The sequence below is a fragment of the Parasteatoda tepidariorum genome, chromosome 1 (assembly GCF_043381705.1).
Source record: "Parasteatoda tepidariorum isolate YZ-2023 chromosome 1, CAS_Ptep_4.0, whole genome shotgun sequence".
Lineage (NCBI taxonomy): Eukaryota > Metazoa > Arthropoda > Arachnida > Araneae > Theridiidae > Parasteatoda > Parasteatoda tepidariorum.
The window spans coordinates 26076128-26099365 of NC_092204.1; the positions used below are offsets into that span (position 1 = coordinate 26076128).

General features: G+C 31.0%; 1 protein-coding gene and 1 long non-coding RNA gene across 19 annotated transcripts in view; one reads left to right on the forward strand and one right to left on the reverse strand.

The window, feature by feature from the left end:
* The first annotated feature begins 1478 nt into the window (after positions 1–1478).
* Positions 1479–8623, forward strand: LOC107442574 (uncharacterized). The gene is made up of 4 exons (XR_001583884.4): positions 1479–1616; positions 1716–1784; positions 5951–6177; positions 8431–8623. It is a non-coding gene; the product is annotated as an uncharacterized lncRNA (long non-coding RNA).
* A 5850-nt stretch (positions 8624–14473) lies between these two features.
* Positions 14474–23238, reverse strand: part of LOC107442576 (Smad/Smad4 homolog Medea) — a 52375-nt gene continuing 43610 nt past the window's right edge. For all 18 annotated transcript variants that reach the window (XM_071177767.1, XM_071177794.1, XM_071177797.1 and 15 more), the window contains 3 exons: positions 21785–21953; positions 16100–16238; positions 14474–14875 (listed from right to left, as the gene is read on the reverse strand). In XM_071177767.1, coding sequence (XP_071033868.1) covers positions 14664–14875; positions 16100–16238; positions 21785–21953 — 520 coding nt within the window. In that variant the 3' untranslated portion in view covers positions 14474–14663. The remainder of the gene's footprint in view (positions 14876–16099; positions 16239–21784; positions 21954–23238) is intronic.

The window sequence follows — 23238 nt, forward strand, 5'->3', positions numbered from 1 at the left end:
AAAAAAAAAAAAAAATTTCAGAAAAATAAAAAATTCTGAAAAAAAAAAAAAAAATTCTGAAACAAAAAAAAAAATTCTGAAAAAAAAAATTCTACTGAGGCACAATCGGGGAACCATGCTCCACAAAAAAAGCATTTTATGGTATTTAAACGCAGCAATAGGCTCACACCCCTTTACTATGAGCCCGTAAAGGAACCCACAGGTAGAGCCAAAGCCACGTCTGAACACCACCAAACGCGGAGGCAGAATGAGAGATTGCCGTGTTGAGCTCCCGTCTATATAGCGGACTTCAAAAAATTTTAACACTTTTTTGAACTGCCCATGCGCGAAAAAAATTCTATGCGCAGTACGATTCTATTGTATCTGGGTATGCGCAGTGGGTTTCAATCAATTTGTATGACATTCTGTAACATTCTAATACCCCTGGATATGCATGCGCAGTACGATTCTATTGTAGCTAAGTATGCGCAGTGGGTTCCATTAAATTTGTATGGACTTTAGGAAAATTCCAGGACCCCTTGGTTTCACATGCGCAGTACGATTTTATTGTGGCTAGATATGCGCAGTGGGTTACATTCAATTTGTATGGACATATAGAACATACCAGGACCCCCTGGATATGCATGCGCAGTACGATTCTATTGCAGCTAAGTATGCGCAGTGGGTTCCATGCAATTTGTATGGACTTTAGGATTATTTCAGGACCCCTTGGTTATGCATGCGCAGTACGATTTTATTGTAGCTAGATATGCGCAGTGGGTTCCATTAAATTCGTATGGACTTATAGGACATTCCAGGACCCCCTGGATATGCATGCGCAGTACGATTCTATTGTAGCTAAGTATGCGCAGTGGGTTCCATGCAATTTGTATGGACTTTAGGAACATTCCAGGACCCTTTGGTTATGCATGCGCAGTACGATTTTATTGTAGCTAGATATGCGCAGTGGGTTCCATTAAATTTGTATGGACGTATAGAATATTCCAGGACCTCCTGGATATGCATGCGCAGTACGATTCTATTGTAGCTAAGTATGCGCAGTGGGTTCCATGCAATTTGTATGGACTGTAGGAACAATCAAGGACCCCTTGGTTATGCATGCGCAGTACGATTTTATTGTAGCTAGATATGCGCAGTGGGTTCCATTAAATTTGTATGGACTTCCCAAGTAGCACAGAAACATCGATCTATACCGTAGCCGTTCCCATCAATATTTTGAAAGCGGAGGAATATAGATACTGTGAGCAAGTTATTGAATGAATTCCGTCAATGAAACTTTAAAAGTATTTTTCTTAAAACACTCTATTTTAAATATATTTTAGTTCCAAAGTTCACAATAGTTGTTAGAAAGATAAAAATGAGTAAAATTTCTTTATACTTGCTCATATTAGTGAAAGTGAAAAATAGAATTCTGTGAAAACGATATGGTACGGGATTGGAGGGTGAAGCGACCTCAATATTGTTATCAGCAGCCAAGATCGATATAAACGCTTGTAACGTGATCTTCAGCTCTGACGTCACGCTTTACAATCCATGTTTCAGTTGGTTTGTGATGTACGCTGTGATGCATTTTTAGCGTGTTGTATCTCCTAAGTCACCTTACTGATTTAATTTAGGTAAGCAAAGTTTAATCATCTTCTATTTACTTATATAAACTCTATTAATATTGTGTCAGGTCTTCATTTCTAAGTGCAATCTTTCACTTTTATATTTAGGTTAGGCCTTCATTACCGAGTATTCCATTATAAAAGATCATAATGTAGCTGGTTTTGAATTGTAATTAAGTAAGTAATTTTTAATTTTTCGCTAATTTTAAATATTATTATCGAAATAATTTCTAATTAATGACGTAAATTTATTGTCAAAGTCGTTTGAACTGAATTGTTTACTTCTTGTTTGCCGGGATGTTAAATGTTATGTTTTACAATCTATCTAATTTTTTATTAAATAAATAATTAATATACAATATAAATAATTTTTTATAAGATGAAATGTTTTTAATGTCATTTATTCTGTGAACAAGGTTCATAGCATTGTAGTTATGAGTGTATAAATACTTTTTATAAAAATTAAGTCTGTCAACGTTAATTCTGTATGCTTATTAACAGTTAATTCATTTTATAACATTAAAAATTGTGCTCAAAATGATCCAAGTATACATAATTTATCAAAATATTAATGTAAGTTAATTGTAAAAGGTTATATAGATTTTAAAATTATTTCTAAAAGTAAAATAAGCAATATGAAAATATTAAACAAATTTAAAAAAAAGAAATAAGTTAAACTATTCTATTTCCGAAAACAATGATATTCTATTTACCTAAATTTAATTTAGTCTTGTAATATAATTCTCTAAATAAAAGTTCTAAATATAAGATTTAGTTTATGGTACAGGAATGATTGTTATTCATTACTACTACAATTTTTTTTAAATGTGTTAGATATCAAGTAAGGTATTTGTTATGTATAAAGTATGATATGTGTTTGTTATGTAACAAGAGTATACTAAAGGAAAATAAAAATAGACACAAAGGATCAAAATAGAGATTTATATGTATTATTATATTAATTCTTGATCAAAAAATGCAAACATCTATTTTGTGAAAAAACTATTCAAGATAGAATTTTAATATTTACTGGAAGTTTGAGGCTATATGAGATGAGTCCTATGCCACCTTCTTTTGTTTGAAAATCTAATTAGAATTTAAAAGATTTTAAATTTTTAGTGATCAGGAATTACCCCTGGTCTTGATCATTTCTGGGGTAATTCCTGATCACTTCTGGGGTAATTACTGATCACCAGTTTTTATTGTAAAGGGACTGTTTAAAAATAATTATATAATGGTAATTAACAAATAAGACATCAAGATCAAACAAATAAACCAAAAAGATATGTTTAAGCAGCTAATAAAACTATTTATTTAAAAGCAAGAAGAAAGATTAACACTTTAAATTTTCCAAAAATCTTTGCATCATGCCATACATTTTAGGCAATCAGCCAACTCATTCTCATGTTCTGCTGAAATATAAGAGAGTTCCCTCATGGGTTACTTTTGCTGGATTTTTTAACTTCATTAAGTGAAAGTGTAAAGTAAAGTAAGGTATGTCAACTCAACAGCTCTGGCAGCAGCTCTCACATTGAAATTTCATTTCCAATCATTAAAAGAAATTAACTAATTTTGCTTTCTAGAAGCTTGGTATCCTTTTTAGGCTAATAATTTCTCACCATATTTATACTAAGCTAATTTATAAACTTAAAAATTATTCTAACAATGTACACACATAAAATTAAGATAGAAGCAAGGTATGACAAACCAGAAATGGTGCAAATCAGAATACAGTCTTGTATACCGATAAAAACAAATTTTGTGATGATAGTTAAAATATATTTTATAGTTGTTCCACTTAATAAATATGAACTGTTATTTAAGAAAAGACAATTAGCTATTTATTAGCTATTTTATATACTATTTATAAGAAGAAATGACAGTGATCAGGAATTACCCCAGTGATCAATAATTACCCCATCTGTAGGGGGCAACATTTGATACAGTTTTCTATAATCAATTATAATGTTTACAGTAGATGTGAAACAATTAAACAAAAGCTTACACTATTTTTATATAAAAGAAATATAAAGTAACTCAAAATATTTATTATTAAGAGAAGGAACTTTGCAGAAATGTGCACATTTTGAAACCCATCTTTGAAATTGAAAGTACAGAAAGCAGTTTAAAAGATACTTATTTTGTTAGATAAAACAAAAAGCTATTATTAAGTAAATGTAGTTATACTTTAGTAAAGTGCACAAGCATTCTTGTCCATGTCTCAAATTTAAAAAAAAAACTTTTTTTTTTAAATATAACTTAGGTGATCATTATTTACCCCAGAAACAGAGTGATCGTGAATTACCCCGGGTCACCCTATTAAAATTTCTTTAAAGAATTTTTTGTTTGCTGAAAATAATAAAAAAAATTTATCGATCAAAAAGGGAAATTTAATTGACAAAAATAATATCAAAATGTGTTAATATACATAATATTAAAGCTGTTCAAACTTTTTATATCTTTAAAATAACTTTAAAAACTGATGTATAATTTGGATAAGAGCGCACCAACTAAAACTAATAAGTTTCTAAGATTATGATTAGGAAATATTCGTCAAAGCTTTTCTAATTAAATATTTTATTGTTTTTCAGGCTTCGAAAAAACCCAACCCGCCTGGGTTTTATTGAAAAAACTCGGGAGGAATTGTTTTTTTTTTCATTTAGTGCTCATAAACTGCTGTGCTGTATAAATATTTTTATTTATTTAAAAGTGTTGTATAAGCTTAAAAATAGAAATAAATCTGAAAAGTTATTTTAATTTTATTATGTATTTTATATTAAGTATAAATAACACATTTTCACTAATACATATTTGAATCTTATTTATTGTTGTTTGTATTTTTTATTATGTTTAATAACGTGTTATCACTAATACATATTTGAATCTTCTTTACTGTTAAATACATAACGTTTCACAGTTTTTAACCCAAGCATTATAAAATATAAATACAGTAATATAAAAGGAACAAGTTTATTAATTTTTTTGTTTTCACGCACATATATTTACTAAACATATATAAATATATATTTTTTACCTGTTATAAAGTTATAATCAGTAAAAACTAAAATTTCATTTGACTTTAATAAAAAACAAATAAATACTCAATGGTCTTCCATGTTTTTATAATAAAATTAATAGAAAGTGAAATTAAAATTACATATAATTGAATAAAATTATATATAGTTTCAGCAAATACTTTTTCTTAAAATTTTATTTTTATGTCTCGTAAGAAATGATAAATCCATATTTTTGTGTTGATTTTTTAATTTTCATAAATTATGTCTAAATTTTTCACAAAAGAGGTACCTCTCAGAAAAACCTAGACAGACCAGGTATATATACTATATAAACATGGTATATATATAAATATACATGGTATAAGTATATACATAACACAACAGGTCTATGTGTGATTCTTATTAAATAAGATTATAACTTAGTTGTGATTCATTCTAAAATTAATATGTAGAAATTAATTTTATAATGTATAATCAGAGGTCTGTCCAGGCCAAATTTACTACCGTTTAGCTTTATTTTCACATATTAGACTTTAGGAAAAACGGTAGTTTCACAAATTCAACTGTAGGAAAAACGGTAGTTTTACAAAATACTTTTTCTTAAAATTTTATTTTTGTATCCCTTAAGAAACGATAAATCCATATTTTGGTGTTGATTTTTTAACATAATTTTAAATTTTTCACAAAAGTCTAAATTTTCACAAAATAGGTACCTCTCAGAAAAAACTAGACAGACCCCTGATAATCTTATATTGATATCTATTTACAATATATATCAAGTAGAAATTTTATATTTTGATGTGATAATTTGTTACTGTTTTATCTTATTCTCAATGCCTTCTCGTAAATGATTAGAATTTATTTAGAAAATGAGTGCACTTGTTTATTCATACCACTATCAGTAATTTAATGAATAAATGTCAGACAGTTCTTTCATTTTGTTGCAATTTCACCAACATAGGTGTATAATTCACTCTACTCAGCCTTTTAGCTTTTAAATAAATTATGACATCAGACTATTTTGCTTTGTTGTCACTGAACAGAGCGATTGCATGATGAGGAAACTAGTATAAATTTAGGAGCCTCGAGTAACATTTTGTATTTTTAATATTTTTCCTAATTTATTTTTCATGAAAAATTTGCATGTTATAATATTTACTAAAAAGGAATTTAGTTTATGTATTAGTAAATGTATAGTTTTCACAATTACTTTAATTTTTTTGTTAATTAACTTGGTGGTTTTATAAAATTCTTAATCATTTTATTAGCATTAAAAGCACATTTATAAAACTGCGCATACTTAATCTCTTGTATTTGTTATTTTAGCGACTAAGATGTTTAACTGTGTGTTAGAAAATCAAGAGGAGATTAAACAGTTAAGAAAGGAAATTATAGAAATGAAGTCTCATCAAATGCAGTTCTCTGGAAAAGAAAGATAATTCAACATCTGTTCTTTTAGAATTACTAAGAGGTATTGAGCTCCCGCTCTTCGGATGGTGATCTTAATCAATTAGAGGAAAAGTTGAAAGAAGATAAGAATTTATAGTTTACTTGTAAGTGAACTTATTGTAATTATTTTTATGATTGAGTTATGCAATGGTATTATAATCATTCTCTAATTTTTTCTCCGTTGAAAGCATTTTCATAAAAATGGAACTATTATTATTATGATCAAAATAATTACAATTGCTCATTGGATCCTTTGGCAAAGGAAATTTTGCTCTAAAGTATAGATCAGTGAATCTTAACCTTTTCAAACTTTGTTGACCCCTTAAAAAACAAAAAAGAATTTCACCGTCTTATTTGTTTTGTACTTGAGGGTGTATGGGGAGAGTTTAAAGGATTATTCTATATAGAACTGGGCAATAAATCGATGCATCTCAAAATATCTTTGTAACACATATATATCGGCAGGCCGATATAATGACTTTTGTTTTAGATGTTGCATCAGAAATCTGATTTAAGCAACTGATAGTGACTTTCATTTTAGGCAATGTATCAGCTGCGGAGCTGTTGATAGCATCTATTTTACTTATTTTTAACAAGTGTACAGATGAAATAATACTTGAAAGTGAGCTATCTAATATAAATACTTTAATACTCTTTTAGAATTAAAACTCTTTTGGAAAATACTCTTTTAGAAAAAGTTTTTAATCTGAATAACAATTCCAATTGCAAATAATAAATTTAAATATTTAGAATTCCTCTCTTTTTATATTAAATTTTACAAACATTAAGTTGCAGTTAATCCTTAACATTTCTAAGTTTATTCAGGATTTTTCGTGTATACTCACTATTTTTTAATGTGTATTAATATATATCATCAGCCGATTTTTATCTTTGCAAGCTGTAGTTAAAGGCAGCATTATAATTAAATTTAATTTAAAAATAATGCTAGGGAGAGATTCTTTCTATTTGAAAAATACAAAATAAAAATTTGTTCCCATGTAAAGGACGCCAAATATTGCAAAAAAGTTTCAAAAATCCAAACCCAAAACGTGAGCAAGATAAAGAAGCTTTAAAAGCTTAATTTTCTAAGTCTAACACAGTTTTACATCAATAGTTTTTGGATCTGATCAAAAAAAGAAGAAAAAATGATTACATTAAAGAATTGAATGCATTTGGAAGTGTAGTGTATTTATAATAAATTTGAGTTTTTGTTTCATTATACTTCTAAGTATGTGCAATCATAAGTAATCAATATCAGATCTAAATTTTAAATATAAATCTTATTTTCAACTTCAATACTTTTTGTGTATTCACATTAGTTTAAGTGAATGTTCTTTAATACATAGAAGTAAAATTGAATATTGAACTGATAAGCTTTTATTATAGTGTTTTTTGTTGTTAAGGAATTTATTATTTAATCTAAGACTGTTTTAACTGTCTGAATATTCAAAACGGCATTGCCGTTTTGAATATTCAGACAGTTTTACGAAACAGTGTAATGCAGCATGCCCTTTTTTTATCTGTGTGTCGATTCTCTAAGCCAGTGATTCTCAACTGCTGTGCCGTGATACTTTCTTGTGCTGTCAAATTCTTAGAATGTTCATTAAAAGTATATGTATACTTTTTATAAATTTTCTACGCTTTAACTGCATGAACATCTTTGTCGGTGATTGCCTTGTCTCTGACTATCTTAAAATGAGATGGAATAATTAAATTGCCTTTGACACACAGTTTTAAAAAAACGTTGAAATAAGTAGGAAATTTAATGACTATTAAAATAATTAATTAACAAAGGAAAGCAAGCTAAATATTATCTTACAAATGGAAATAAAAGCTAATCATTAAAGTAAGCTATGCAATAATAAGCAAATTAACAAAGAATAACTATAGAAAAACCAAATATATAAAGGATAACTAACTAAAAAAAAAGCTAATAATTAATAATTAGCAAAAAAACTAGTTAACAAGAAATCCCAAAAAATAAGTTAATAATTAATAACTGGCAAAAAGAAGAAAAAAATAACTGTTACTAACTGATAAAAAATCAGTTGAAAGAAATAATTAATCCCTTAATAAACGTGCTTTTGTAGTACATATTATTATCACAAACTATTTAACACAGTGTACTATAGGTAAGTAAATAGCTTTTAGTCTAATTTTTTTTTATTGTGTGCCGTCAAATTTCGAAATCGTTAAAAGAGTTTCGCAACAAAAAAAAAAGGTTGAGAATCATTGCTCTAAGCCCTTCATTCAATTTAATTCTCTAAGTTTCGTTATATACTCATTAATAAATTGTGTTTTGTTAGTTAGTCTTTCAATTTTTAAATGTTATTAATTAATCAATCTTTTGCTTCCAGCTACAGTTCTCAAACGCTTTGAGGCCAAGAGCTTGCGGAAAAATTTGGGAAGGTCTGCTACAGCCACTGATTGATAAGGACGAAAACCTAAGATATTTGATGTAACCAATTCTTTGGACTTGGAGACCCAATAATGTGCCAATTTGTTTTACTAAATTTTTAAATGTTTATTCAAATAAAATATTCATAGCTACTTTTTGTTTAATTCCTCTGCATTCACACCTTCTATATTACAAAGCACATTCATATCAGAAGGGTTAATTTTATTAAACCTATAAAATTATAATATATTATGAGTTCTTAGTGCTGTGCTGTTGTGCAATATATTAAATTACTAATTTTCAGTGACTGAATCCTGTCTGACGATAAAATGTGCATTGCTAATGCTAAAAAATAGGAAAACTAATTTACATGCGTGGAAAATGTGGTTATTTTAAAAGAAGCAAATAGTCTTTGATGTTGAATTATAAATCATAGTTGACCTGAAAATAATTATCATGCCTTGCATTAATATTCGCTTCTTAAATTCCATCTACAGTGCTCACACTTATTTCTATTCACCTATTTTACACTTAATTCTTAAATTAATTACTGATCAAATCCTAATTATATATATTTTTGGAAGCTGATTAAAAATATTTTTGAGTGCTTATTTTTTGTTGAAATTGGAGTGCAAAAGCTTATAAAATAATTAACAGACATATACCTATATCCTGCAATACCCAGTAAAAAATTTTTCCTGAATAACGTATCAAAATTATCAACCGGCGTTCTGCCGCATCTTTAAATGCTTATTAATATTTCTTGTGCGAATAACGTGATGAAAATATTCATCGACATTCTACTGTATCTGTAGACGCCGTGGAATATGTTTTTTTCAAACTCGACATTCTACGGCGTTATTGAAATATCGACCCATATAAATTTTAAAATGTCGTACAATATTAAAAAAATCGGGCGTTTTTATATGGATCGATGTTTCGGAACAATATCGATGGACGTTGTAAGCGAATTTTCTTCGAGATCAATCGATATTGAGTGCTACTTGGGTTATAGAACATTCCAGGACCCTCTGGATTTGCATGCGCAGTACGGTTCTATTGCAGCCAAGTATGCGCAGTGAGTGCCATACAATTTGTATGGACTTCAGGAACATTCCAGGATTCCTTGGTTATGGATGCGCAGTACGATTTTATTGTAGATAGATATGCGCAGTGGGTTCCATTCTCCTTCTATGGACTTATAGAACTTTCTAGAAACAAATTTGTACCCATGAGCAGTATGATTCTATTGTAGCTAGGTATGCGCAGTGGGTTCCATTAAATTTGTATGGACTTATAAAACATTCCAGGCCCTGTTTCGCTGATTTTGCGTTTCATTTTCGTGTTGTAGTTGTATGTGTCTCAAAGTTTCAGCTTTAGTATTTCATTTTCGTATTGTGTTGCGGCTGTCTGATTCTTCGAATCTCTCATTTCTTGTTTCAATTTCTGCATTTAGTTTATGCATCTCTACATCTTGTTTCCGATTCACGTGCGAACTGCCCATTTGAAAGACTTGTTGTTTATTCAACGTGTAATATAAATTCTTCATTATTTGCCGCAAAGAATTTTCCATTCAAATCTGATTTTTCATAGCCTCTATTTTATTCATGAAGGCGGGTTCAACATTCATTTGTCTGACGAGCATAATATCGTCTTCAGTACAAAACACTTTCTGATCTCCAGCAGGATGAGGTTCATAATCCCATCGCAAATAAATGTAACATTCTGGAAGATTCATGGTTTTGAGCACTTTCAGACGATATTGACGACCAGTACGCTTCAATTTTCCAATCTACGACGACTTCATTACGATTTTTTGTTGGTTTATCCATTCCATTAAACCTTTCGGACATAAACTTGCCAGGAAAATGACTGAATGATCTTGTAAAGGACGATTGATATATTAAAATCCCCGCCTTGCTCAACACCTGGTTTCTTGGATCAGGAACAGTGAGAATTTTCACTGGATACGTAGTGAATGGCATTTGCCAAGTGCAGGGGTGTCTTGAGTTTTCTCTGTCCTTTGCAATATCTCTCTGACGCATGAGACACTTTGACCAATTTCCAAGCTTCAAATAGGCCGCTCGGTCACAATCATATGACGATGTAGTTTATGATAAGCTAATACATTTTCCTTATCAATCGTACAACCACCAAAAGGAAGAGACCACCGAGTGACTGGAATCAAATACGGACATTTTCATTTTGAAACTGGAATAGGCATAAGATCGAACAAATACGTGATAGAACGTCCATGTGTTGGAAAAAAACACTCGGAACAAGGCTGAAGCCTCTCGATCCAAACTGCTCTCCTCATTAAACGCAAGTAAAGAACCCGTGTATTTCAATTGTTGAAATTCATCCGGGTAGTCGTCATACAGTCCAATCTGTTGCAATGTCTCGACAATAAAGTGATGAGGAGTCAAAATGAACGCATGGACATAATCCACGAGTGGAGTTTCCAGGAGGTCTAGATTCAGCTCTGGTTCCATCAGCTGTGTGGCTCAAACATTTTTGTTTTTTTGATTCTGCTTTCGGAACTGGGCAAAATAGTTTTCTTTATGGATTTCATCAGCTGTTGAATTTGAAAATTTGTATCTTCCGCAAAAAATGCATTCAGCCTTTTCATTTAAATCATGTTTGGATTGGGAATGAGTCTTTCTATACTTGTCCAATGTCAAACGTTTGTAGCAAAATGGATGGTCTTATCATTCCAATATCGGTATGACCAATACAATTTCCTTCCCACAGGCGCATTCAATGGGGGAGGGGGGCAGAATCAAGGGAAACCTGCATATTAACTTTTTTTTTTAATGAGTTTAAGAGAAAATAAAGGGCATTTAACTGTTGTGTCTTCTAACTCTGAAATTTAGAATTGTGTACTGCACAGGAAATTATTTGTACGAAATAAATTTTTTTAATTGAAATGAAAGTCAAATCATAATATACATAAATAGGTTTCATAGGATATATTTATTGCATATTCTTAGAATCTTATTGAAAAAGAGGATCACCATTCATATTAAGCTAGACTAAATTACGTAAGTATTTTAAGAGAAAATGAAGGCACCACTTGGATTTCCATTTTATTACAGTTCAACATATGGTAATCAATTCAGAATTACTAGGTTTAGTCAATTTAGAATGCCTTTACATAGCTGACAATTTTACTGGGTTTCACCAAATTTGATTAAAAATTCAAGTTTTTCACAATTGTCACAAATATTAAAAAAAAAAAAAACGATTTTTGTGACGAGTGGAATAAATTTTATTACCAATTTTTTAGTTATGACTTATTCTCATGCGTAAAATATATTACAAATCCAAATTCAGCACAGCAACACCATTTAGGGCCAAGGCCTATGGTCTTCATCCTAATTTTTTTTGACCATGGACTCAAGGGGTGCAGGAGCAGAAGTTCTGGTTAGGTGGTCAGCCAAACACAGAACACACAGTGTTTAGTCTGCAAGAATACTTGATATTCATTTAATTGACCCACTGAAGGGATGAAAGGCTGAGTCAACTTCACTCGGTTCAAGAATAAACCTACAGACCTGCGACACAACAGCGAAAAGCACTACCATGCAGCCACCGGGCTTTGTATTATTATTAGCTTATACTTTCTGTTAGGGAAGAAGAAAATTTTTTTTCTTGAAATAATAATTATTACAAGATCTATTTTTAAAAAATGACAGAATTTACGGGTACTTCAAATACAATTTCCCTCACTTTTTGGGTATTTTAATCGAGTAGATTTGAGGGATCGGCAATAAGTTACGACCGAAAAAGAGTGTTTCGAACGTTATTCTTAAAAATATCTACAATAAGCTTGTAACTTGCATTTTGGTTATCATAAGAAATGGCTGCACAGAATTTCATAAACGTAGCGTAAATATTCAGAGAAAAAACATTTTTATAAATGCCGGCCTGTGTAGGAGTCAAGGAACTGGCCTTGCATCAGAAAGGTTCTGGGTTCAAACCACGGGCAAGGCATGGGTGTTCGTTCATTCTTTGTCCATACTGTGGGAGCAACGTTGGCCCACCTAATATGGTGTCCCTGAAAGAGTGGCCAACAAATCTGCCCTTCAGATGCCTGTATGACAAAAGGTTATTCTCCAGCTGGGCATCGGGGGGGGGGGAAACATTTTTATAAAATCTTAGATTTTTTCCTTGTGTTTTCTTACAACAGAAATATTCAATAAAATTGAACAAATATTTGAAAGTATTTTTTATTCATTGCAAAAATATTAAAAAAATAAAATTGTTACAAATTGCGCAAGATTTGAACATTTTAAGTCATCCTTTCATACTGCGCATACACGGAAAACATTTAAAAAATTGTTTTTCATAATTTTTGTTCTAAATTGTATTTGGTAACTTATGAAAAAATTTCGATTTGAACGTCTTGAAAATTTAAAAAAGTTTCCACCAATTTTCTAATTTTTTTTTTCAATAATTAGAAAGAAAGCTTTGAATGGGTAAAGGGTTTTCCAGAAATTGCATCTCCTATTAAAGTATGTCCTATTTCCTTATACCATCACATTTTAAAGTCCTTAATCATTGTAGGGTATTATCATTTGTTACTAAATTTTGCTATAAAATACAAAATTAAATGCTTTAAAAACTCCCTATCATTTAGAAATATCTTAAAAAGTATAAAAATTGCTAGAAACATTTTTTCAAACATCTTCAAAATATTCATATATGTCTTTTTAGATAAGTTACCAAAATATGATTGCCAACAAAATTATGAGTTTTCTTAAATTGTGTCCCAGGCATGTTTTTCATGAAAGAACTACTTTAAATGCTTATATATCTTGAGCAATTTGAAAAGAATTTTTTTAAATTTTAGAGTGATACTCGTGTTATTAATGTAAAATTTCCCCAAATTTTTAATGTTAATTTTATTGAATATTTCTACAGTTATAGTAAGAAAACATAACACAAAGGAATTGCTTTTTATATATATCTCCCTATCTTCATAAATATTTAAGCTAGGTTTATAAAAAAAATTTGCAATTATTCCACAACCAAAGTAATTGATGCAAGTTTATTGCTATATTTTTTTGTTGTTGTTGTAGTTCATTTACGTCGCACTAGAGCTGCACAATGGGCTATTGGCGACGGTCTGGGAAACATCCCTGAGGATGATCCGAAGACATGCCATCACAATTTTGATCCTCTGCAGAGGGGATGGCACCCCTGCTTCGGTAGCCCGACGACCTGCACGCGAAGTCGAGCACTTTACGGTAGAATAGTTTAACGAGGACCAATACCGCACGAGGACCAATTCCTACGCAGACTGATCTAAGTGGTCACCCACCAGCACACTGACTGCAGCCAGTAATGCTTGACTTCGGTGTTCTGCTGGGAACCGTGTCTTAACGACCAGTCCACTGCGGGACTTATATATATATATTTTTTGTTGCATAGGCTGTTCCAAAACCAGGGTGCTAATAATAAATAGGGTGCCATTTACCATTCTAAGTCTAAGAAATATTTTCATTTTATAACCATAGATGGCACCACTGCATAGATTGTATTTTCAAAAAAATAGCATAATGATTAAATAATTTGTTTTGAAACATTAAGAAATTATTTTATCTTTTTAAACCCTAGCAAATTTTTCATGTAGGGTTTTAATATTGCTCTCACTTTAAAATATCATAATTCCCTATTGCCAGCAATAATATTTATTTCCCAGAGTTCATGCAAACGATGTAGGGGAAATTAAATATTGTCGGTCAAACCATCCAACAAAGATATAATTTTTGGCTATGTCTCACGTGATTGTTCAATTTGATCTGCATAGTGTCGTTTAGTGGAAAAAACACTTATGAATTGGAGAGGTGTGACTACAGATGGAAGACGCTGGAAAAAGTGTGAGCCTAAAGCAGCCACGGCCTGCAATAGGCTGTTGTTCTTGTGAAGAAGAAACAGAAAACAAATTAAAACATTTTTTGTTTGAAAGCAGAAATAGAACAAAAAAATGAGCTTCCAGGTGGAAAAGAAAAACTTTTATCCAAAACAAAAACTAAATAATTAAAATGATTTTAAAAAATGTACATTAAAAGTAACAGAAATTTATTTTTTTTTTCTGCTTGAAGCAAACAATCATCTGAACAATTGCACGTAAGCAAATATTTTTGAAAACAATTACATAGTCCTTCTGATAAATCACATCTCAATCAATCAATCGTGTGGGCGAGGGTCATGGATGGGCATAGTGTGTAAGACCTCATCTAGCAGCTGGAGAGCACGGTGTAGATGAACCTCAATCCAACAGGGTGTCTCTTTAATGCGTTGACGAGGATAATCTGGACCCCAGCCTTTCACAAAGCTTAGCCTCAGAATACACAGTCTTCTCAAGTCATCTACTCCTATGCCAGCAGCAGCAGATAAACCTTAAACAATTAACATAAACATTCTCAAGACTGAAAATTTAGAATAAAAAAAAGGACAAACCCCATTTTTTTTAATAAAAAAAAATTAAATCAAGAGCTTTAAGCTCTTCTTTCTTTGTAAGCGGCAGATTTACCACATCTCCACAAATCTGTTGAATTCTGCTTTTTACCAATGAATTTCCATCAAAAGCTTAAATTGTAAAAGTCTGCTCTACAGTAGAACTTTGCTAAAAAGAAATCAGCGGGACTATCATCATTATTTCCCGTTAACGGAATTTCGTCTTAGCCAATACATCATAAATTTTTTTATACATGTTTATACTTTTAATACATGTTACGTACTACATTAATGTGTGCAAACAATATTATTATGAACCAAATAAATTAAAATAAGCTTAAAAGTTTTAACTACTTTCTTAAACTTATTTGCCCATCTGCTACTTGTAACAAAGGGAAAAATAGAAATAGTATTCCTCAAAATGAATGATTGAGATTTTATTCACATGCATATTATCTGTGCTGTATCCAGTTTCCTTTCATTTAAGCGATAATCAAGCACAGTTCCGAAAGGTGCAATGAATGTCTTGTTGCACCTTTCGAAACCGTGATTGGTGAGCATTTTTGTTTTTATTTCATGTGTATACTTTTTGATTTCAATTTTGACATGGATTCTAAAAATAAATATTAAGGAAGATTTTTACAAAACACCTTGTATGAAAATAGTAAAATAAACTCCCAACTAGCTGCTTTGCAGTTTATTTATAATCTATTTCTAAGGTAATATTATTGCGCCCTTATGCAACTAGGAATACAATTTTTCAATACTTTTATTTATTACAGAGAAATTCTGCCTTCTCATGCTGCTCTATAATACTGCATGAGATTATTACCCATGATACTTGCATGCATTTTTTTTCTTTTTTGCATTGTTAAATTGCTTAAAAAGAGAGAGAATATAAGATAGCAATTGATTGAAATACGACTGCAATTAAAAATATGCAATAATGCTGTTAAAGTAGTTTGAGAAACATTCACCGGATTATTTGCAAAATTCTTGAATGCACGGTCATCATGCTACTCAATTTGATGGTTAATCAGTTTACTGTACGTTAAAAGCAGCGTATAAAATGTTTAGGAAACATCAAAACAAATGTCCCCCTATTAGTTGTCAGAAAACATGAACTTCTTTATTACGAAAACTAAAAACACATTAATATTGCTTACTTATTGCAGGAGCAATTCCTCCGACTGAATTTGGCCCTGGAATATGACCAGCTACTGCTGCAGCTTGAGCAACAGCTGCATCTTGGGCTGTCAATGCTTGTTGCTGCATTTGCCGATGGCATTGTCGTAGATCGAAAACCTGCAAAAAGGAAAATTTAGAAGAAGAAAGAAATCTTAAATGTTCACAAAAATGAATAGAGCTTTTCTTAAGAGGCCTCTTTCCTTTTGACCGAACTCAATTGTCAAAGGGGTTTTCATATGCTTTTAACCATCCAGAGATTCCATACAAACTTTTTGAGAGCCCATACAACCGCTAGAGCTTCTCGTTCTGTTGTCGAATAATTGCGTTCAGCCAGAGAAGGTAGTCGGCTCGTATATTCGATAGGGTGTTCGTTGGATCCATTGCCTTGAAGTAAAACAGTTCCTACAGCATAGTTACTGGCATCAGCTTGGACAATATACGGCTTAGTACCATCAGCTTGTTTCAACACAGCAGGTGTTATAAGATACTTTTCAAGTGTTTCGAATGCTGTCTGCTGTTGAAATCCCTAGTTCCATCGAGATTTCTTTTTCCTGAAATCCCTGAGGGGTCGTGAAACCTCAGCAAAATTTTTAATGTATCCTCTAAACCAGGAACATGTTTGAAGAAAGGATTGGAACTCTTTAACACTTTTGGGAGGTTGGAATGCTTTGGATAGAGGCAACTTTTTCAGGATCAACTTCTATTCCTTTCAGGGTTATCCAAAACCCTAAATATTTCACTTTAGTAGATGCAATGCAACATTTTTCTCAAATGGTCCGAAGTTTGAAAATTATGACTTTTTCAAATACATTCTTTAAGTTGGAAAGGTGTTTCTCGAAAGTCTCGGACAAAAGTTTCGAGATAAGCCAGAGTTAGGATGTCTTCCAGACCATTGCGGAAACAGTCAATCAATCTCCGGAATGTTGCAGGGGCACTTTGAAGTCCAAAGGGCATACGTTTGAGACGATACGTTCCAAAAGGACACACAAATGCAGTTTTATCTTGATCATTCGGATCAACCTGAACTTGGTAGTAACCAGATTTGAGATCAATCGTAGACATGAAAGGAGTTGGTTTCGCTTCGTGTAGTAATTCATGTTTTCATACAAATCCATTTTCTCAATTAAATCCTCAGGTGTTGTCCATTCACACCAGACATCTAAAAAGTGCTCCTTAGCATTTGGAGGAACTCTTTTCTTCATTTGCTCAGCAATCAAGTTTTTCAAGTCATGAAAAGTTATAACGTCGAATTCTATTAACCAGTTTTCGACAAAAGTTTGAGTTCAAAATGAATTTCCAAGTCGTCTTCTCAGGTGTTTTTCTATAAGTTGCATACAACTGTCGAAGCTTTTCTGCACTTAGCTTAAATCTTTTCAGAAGCATTTTCTTGATATAGCCAAAATCTTGTACTTTTTCTTCCGCTTCTCTACCAATAAGTTGAGCGATATCATTAGGGAAAGCGCTGAGAAGATATGCTACCTATTTATCTTCTTCCACTTTTAAAAATGTAAGTTGTCATTGAAACAAGTTAAGAAACAGAGACATGTCATCTGTATTGGGATCGAAATTTGGAACTTACTTTTTTAATTGTAAGCTTGGCTGAATTGAAGTTATATTGACAGGAGAAGTTTCTGAAACTTTTTGTGCCCTAGCTTGAAGCTTAAATATTTTTAACTAATATTTTTGTAGATGTTCTCTTACTCTAGTAATCCAATCTTGAACTTTTGCTTTTTTCGTTGTTCGTTTTTTCACAAATTTTTTCTAACCCTTTCATCAATTATTGTTTGTAATAGATTTTTACAAAAGTTCTCCCCATATTCAAAATTTTTCGTGATCAGTTCTTTCAGTTGTATTACTTTAGCATCGGGAGGAACCTCGAGACCCATTTCTTCAAATAATACACTTAGATCAACTTTTTTTCCCTTTCCCAAAAATGTCACTGTAGTAGTTGGAAAAGCACCACTTAATAGAAATTATTTAACACTTATTGCAGGCTTGACAATCTTAATAAGTCTTAAAATGTCACTTAATTTAATATGAAATGTTTCGAATAATAGTTTATCTTTTAATTCCCTATCACACAATATTACTTGAGATAATTTAAACCAGTAAATATTATAACCTATTCAAACAACCAATGAAAAATGGAAATATACAATGTGTTCTCAATTATGTAAACTATAAAGCAAGTAATGGTAAAGTAAATTATAACTTTCAGTACATTGATAAACTTTCAATATATGATTCTGCATATAAATTTAAATTATGTATATAAATTAATTTAATTTATGTATATAAATTAAACATCGATATTGTAAATAAACTCAATATTTTGAACAATAAACCTTACTGCTTTTAACAACATACAAACATTTTACTTCATTCAAGAGCATTTATTCAGTGAATAAGTTATTTTAATACCACATTGAGAGAAAAATGTTTCATGGCCAGAATGCATGAAATAAAAATTTTATTCATAAAATGCACATGTGTTACCATCTAATAAATTTAATTGCTTCACTCATTATTTCCATTACTCCAAAAGTAAAGCAATAATAAATTTTCTTAAATTATTTACTTTTATATTCCTTGATAAAAACTTTACTTAACCAAAATAAAGATTCTGTATTTTTCAAAATACACAACTCCTTATTTACCAAAATTATTCACCTTTCTCACAAATGTGTATTTAATATAGGAACATATATATATATAAAGTGAATTATTTATTATAGATTGTCTATAGCGATATAGCAAAAAAGAAAAAAAAAGTGTCTTCTTTTTTTAAAAACAAAATGTAGTAACACATAAAAATTGTAAGATTAAAACAATACTAAAAGTTACACGAATTAATTAAAAAGAAATACCATATTTAAATATTTTTTTTCCTTTCTTAGTTCTAATTTGTGTTTGTTTCTTTAAAAATACCATGCTTTATTATAATCCTAGCAAAATGCATTATATCTCTGTATTTGAGATTAATGAAAATAAAACTAAATTTATATAGTAACAATTAAGACATTAGCTCTTGGTAATAATTAGCATAATTTTCAGTTTTGATAACATTTTATAAACACTTTCATTTTACCATGCTTGAAAAAGAAATTCGTTTGTGGTTTTGGCGCAGCAGGAAGCAATAAAGAATCTTGTCTGATTCATAGACAAGTAAGTATTTAAGTGAAAGTGATACTCATATAAAATAATTTAAGAATGAATGAATAATTTCAAACACACTTTTTAATGAGAAAAATTCAATGTTTAAATAATTAGAATACAGTTTCTAAGCTTTGGCACAATATATATTCACTTTGACACATAAAGAGATAACTATCATGAAATATTTCCCTACTAGATTCTTAGAGAAGCTTTAAATAAATTATTTTTTAGCATAAAGGTTTCAAAATACTGATAACATATTTAACGTTAACACACAGAATTACTATATATCGTAATATGGTTTTGTTTTAGTATCATCATTGAGCGTACTATACAACATAACACTTTATCATAAAGTTTCAAATCAATATTTTGTAATTATTATTTTATTCGTAAATTTTACTACCAAAAAAGTATACTTATCCAGTACTGGAACAGGATAGTTAAATCAATGCTATCAGGGGTGTTGGGGAAATGAGACCCAGTACAGAAAAAAAAACCTTAATACAGTAGAAACACTGTAATTCAAACGTGTGTTGTTGAGCGGGAAAAGGGGATTTCCAAGGAAAATGTTTTTGAGCGGGAAAGGGTTTTCCACCTGAAAATATTATCGAGCAGACGCGCAGACTAATTTTGAACAGAAGACGTTGGGCGCCACATTGAGATATAGCCAGATCGGTTTAAATAAAGAAAAGCTTAGTGCCAAAGATTTTCATTAATAACAAATAGCACATGGACAAACATAAATTTGAATAATTACGATAAGGAGGAAAAGGAAAGTCCGTTCTGTCCAAAGTCTGAGCATCTACTGCGTGTTCAGATGGTGCTGTGGTTGCTTGGCAATGTGGTTGCTACAGTGTCACTGTCTTTTCAAAGGATACTATAAATGTATTAATCATTTTTTTAAAAAGTTGTACTCATTTTTTTTCCCTGTGAAATGTCAGAGTTCATTTTTTCAAGTTAAAACATGTGGTCCTCACAGTTATCTTGATTAATGCTATTTATCAAAAATGGCAGTCTAAAAGCATGCAAACTATTATTTTATTTTTCACATATGAAGAATAATTTTAAAGAGTACTTTTAAATACATATTAATATAGAAAAAACATTGCATCATTATCAATTTTTAGGTTAGTTATCTCATTCTTTTTAAAGTAAAGCATTACTTTTTAAAACTGAACAAGTATTTTTTCATCTAAGAGTTACTATTTTTTATTCAATAATCTTCATTGAACAGCTGATCTAATTTTGAGTTTATGACTGCTAATGTTCAACTTCGTAGCCTTTTAATTTTGAACCTAATCCAGAAGATAAGGGATGCCCTGGATCAAGTATTGGGAAAAATTTGCCTCTGTTAAGGACATTGGAACTAACCTGCATTTACATTACATGGAGGAAAACCTCCCACGGTTAGCCTGATGGCAAGGGGACTCTAGCCAATGATCCATTTACCACTGAGGATATTTCATGTCAGCACTGTGGTTGGTGCAAGCTGGATGCGGAATTCGTATCGACCAGGCATCAAAGGGATTCGAAATCGGGTCACCTCATCGGAAGGCGAGTACTTTATGTCTTGAACCACACGACTTAAGAATTGTAATACATTCTTCTTATAACCNGAGTTACTATTTTTTTATTTAATAACCTTCACTGAACAGCTGATCTAATTTTGAGTTTATGACTGCTAATGTTCAACTTCGTAGCCTTGTAATTTTGAACCTAATCCAGAAGATAAGGGATGTCCTGGATGAAGTATTGGGAAAAATTTGCCTCTGTTAAGGACATTGGAACTAACCTGCATTTACATTACATGGAGGAAAACCTCCCACGGTTAGCCTGATGGCAAGGGGACTCTAGCCAACAATCCATTTACCACTGAGGATATTTTATGTCAGCACTGTGGTTGGTGCAAGCTGGATGCAGAATTCGTATCGACCAGGCATCAAAGGGATTCGAAATCGGGTCACCTCATCGGAAGGGGAGTACTTTATCTCTTGAAGCACACGACTTAAGAATTGTAATACATTCTTCTTATAACCGTCATTGAACAGCTAACCCAATTTTAGGTTTACGACTACCAACGCTCAACTCCGTAGCCTTGTATTTTTGAACCCAATCCAAAAGGACAAGGGAACTCCTGGATCAAGTATTGGGAGAAATTTGCCCTGGTGGAGGATTTTTTGATAGAACTATCCTGCATTTGCATACGGCTGTTTAAAGCATTTATGTTATAACCACTTCACGTTATAACATCCGTTTTTGCCTAAACCATGTGGGTCATTATATCAAGCACTGAGTGTATAGATAATTTTTATAAAATATAATACATAATATATACATATAATATATATATTATAAAAATATTATATATTTTTGTGTTTATGTTATGTCAATTTTAATGTCTAAGTATAATTATTGCTCATTATCTGATGAAAATAAACAAATAAAAATAATTTTAAATTTAAAATAATAATAAACAAAGATTAGTACAGTCAACAGTTATCTACCTTAATGTAGGCACTTGGATATATCTTGTGCACAGCATCACCTGGTGCTCTTCCTGCTTCCCGATCCAGATAGTAACTCTGCACGAAGACACTGTAATCGCTAAGGCATCTCAGCCACACATCACCCTCCCCTCTCAGATCTAATTGCACTCCTTTACCTATATGCAACCTATAAGAACATCAGTTATAAATACAACAGACTGAGTACACACACTGCTTATAAGAGAGTAACTAACATGCAAAACTGCTTTTTAGACCGAATGTGGGAAATTTGTTAAAACTAGATTACAAATACTTTTAAAATACAGTGGAGTCCCTTTTACGGAATAGTCGGGATTTCGGCAAGATCTGAAAAAAGATTTTTCCAGATAAAAGGTCTTTAAGATAACCAAACATCGGAAATCCTAATTCTATAAAAAATAACAAATAGATCATACGTAACATTAATTTCAATCAACAACGAATAAATCCACGGGGTTGCGCTATTTCCAAAGATTTTGTCACAGATTTCCACATGATTTTGACGCAAATTTCGAATTACGCTTTTCAGTTAGTAATTCTTTTTCAATTTACTAAAACAGCGACGATTCCACAGTGAATTTGTGTGGTTTTGCTGATCGTTTTTTTGGTAGCTCTTAAATCGGATGTACTGTTTGTTTTTAAAATCTCAATGTTTTAATACAACATTATTTTGATTGACAAACTTCAAATAGCGCATTATGCACTCAATTATTGACGATTCCCTCACAATCTAGTGTGGATTAACAAAAGTGAAATTTTTAGAATTACTTTTTAATATCTCGATTTGTACCAAATTTTATTACCCATATGGTTCTGTCAATCTCCACTTCAATGATTTCAGGTTCCCAAATAGTTTTTAAAATTTCAATTGAATATTATTAAAATCAGCAAGTTCCGAATCTCGCTATTGAATAGCCAATTAATGAACCGCTTTTGTAGAGACAATTTCATCTCAAATGTGAAATTTTTGAGCACTCTGAAAATCACCCTGTGATTCTTAAAGGTAATATTTCTTTTAAACGAGATGTAAAAAATATGCGATTTTCTATGTGCTGTAGTGAAATGCTGAATTTGGTTTCTGTGACATCCAATTTTTTTTCCATTTTGTACCGGAAATCGGATTAAAATCGAAAAAAAGCAAAGTTGGGTAAAAATAAAAAAGAAGCGGAAATTAGCGATAAATGTAGAATTCTAATTCCTGCATCTTTTTCAACAAATCCCAAAAGTAAAAAAAAAAAAAAAAAAAAAAAAAAAAAAAAAAAAAAAAATTTTTGAAAAGGAAAAAGTTTTGTTTGTTTTTATTAATAAAAAGTGTTTGGAAAAAAGACCCTTCCGGTAAACCGATCTCCGTACACAGGGCTTTGTATTGTACAGTCAATTTTCTTCAAGTTGAAGGTCAAGAATACAATAGTTTGGTGATTGGATATAATTTC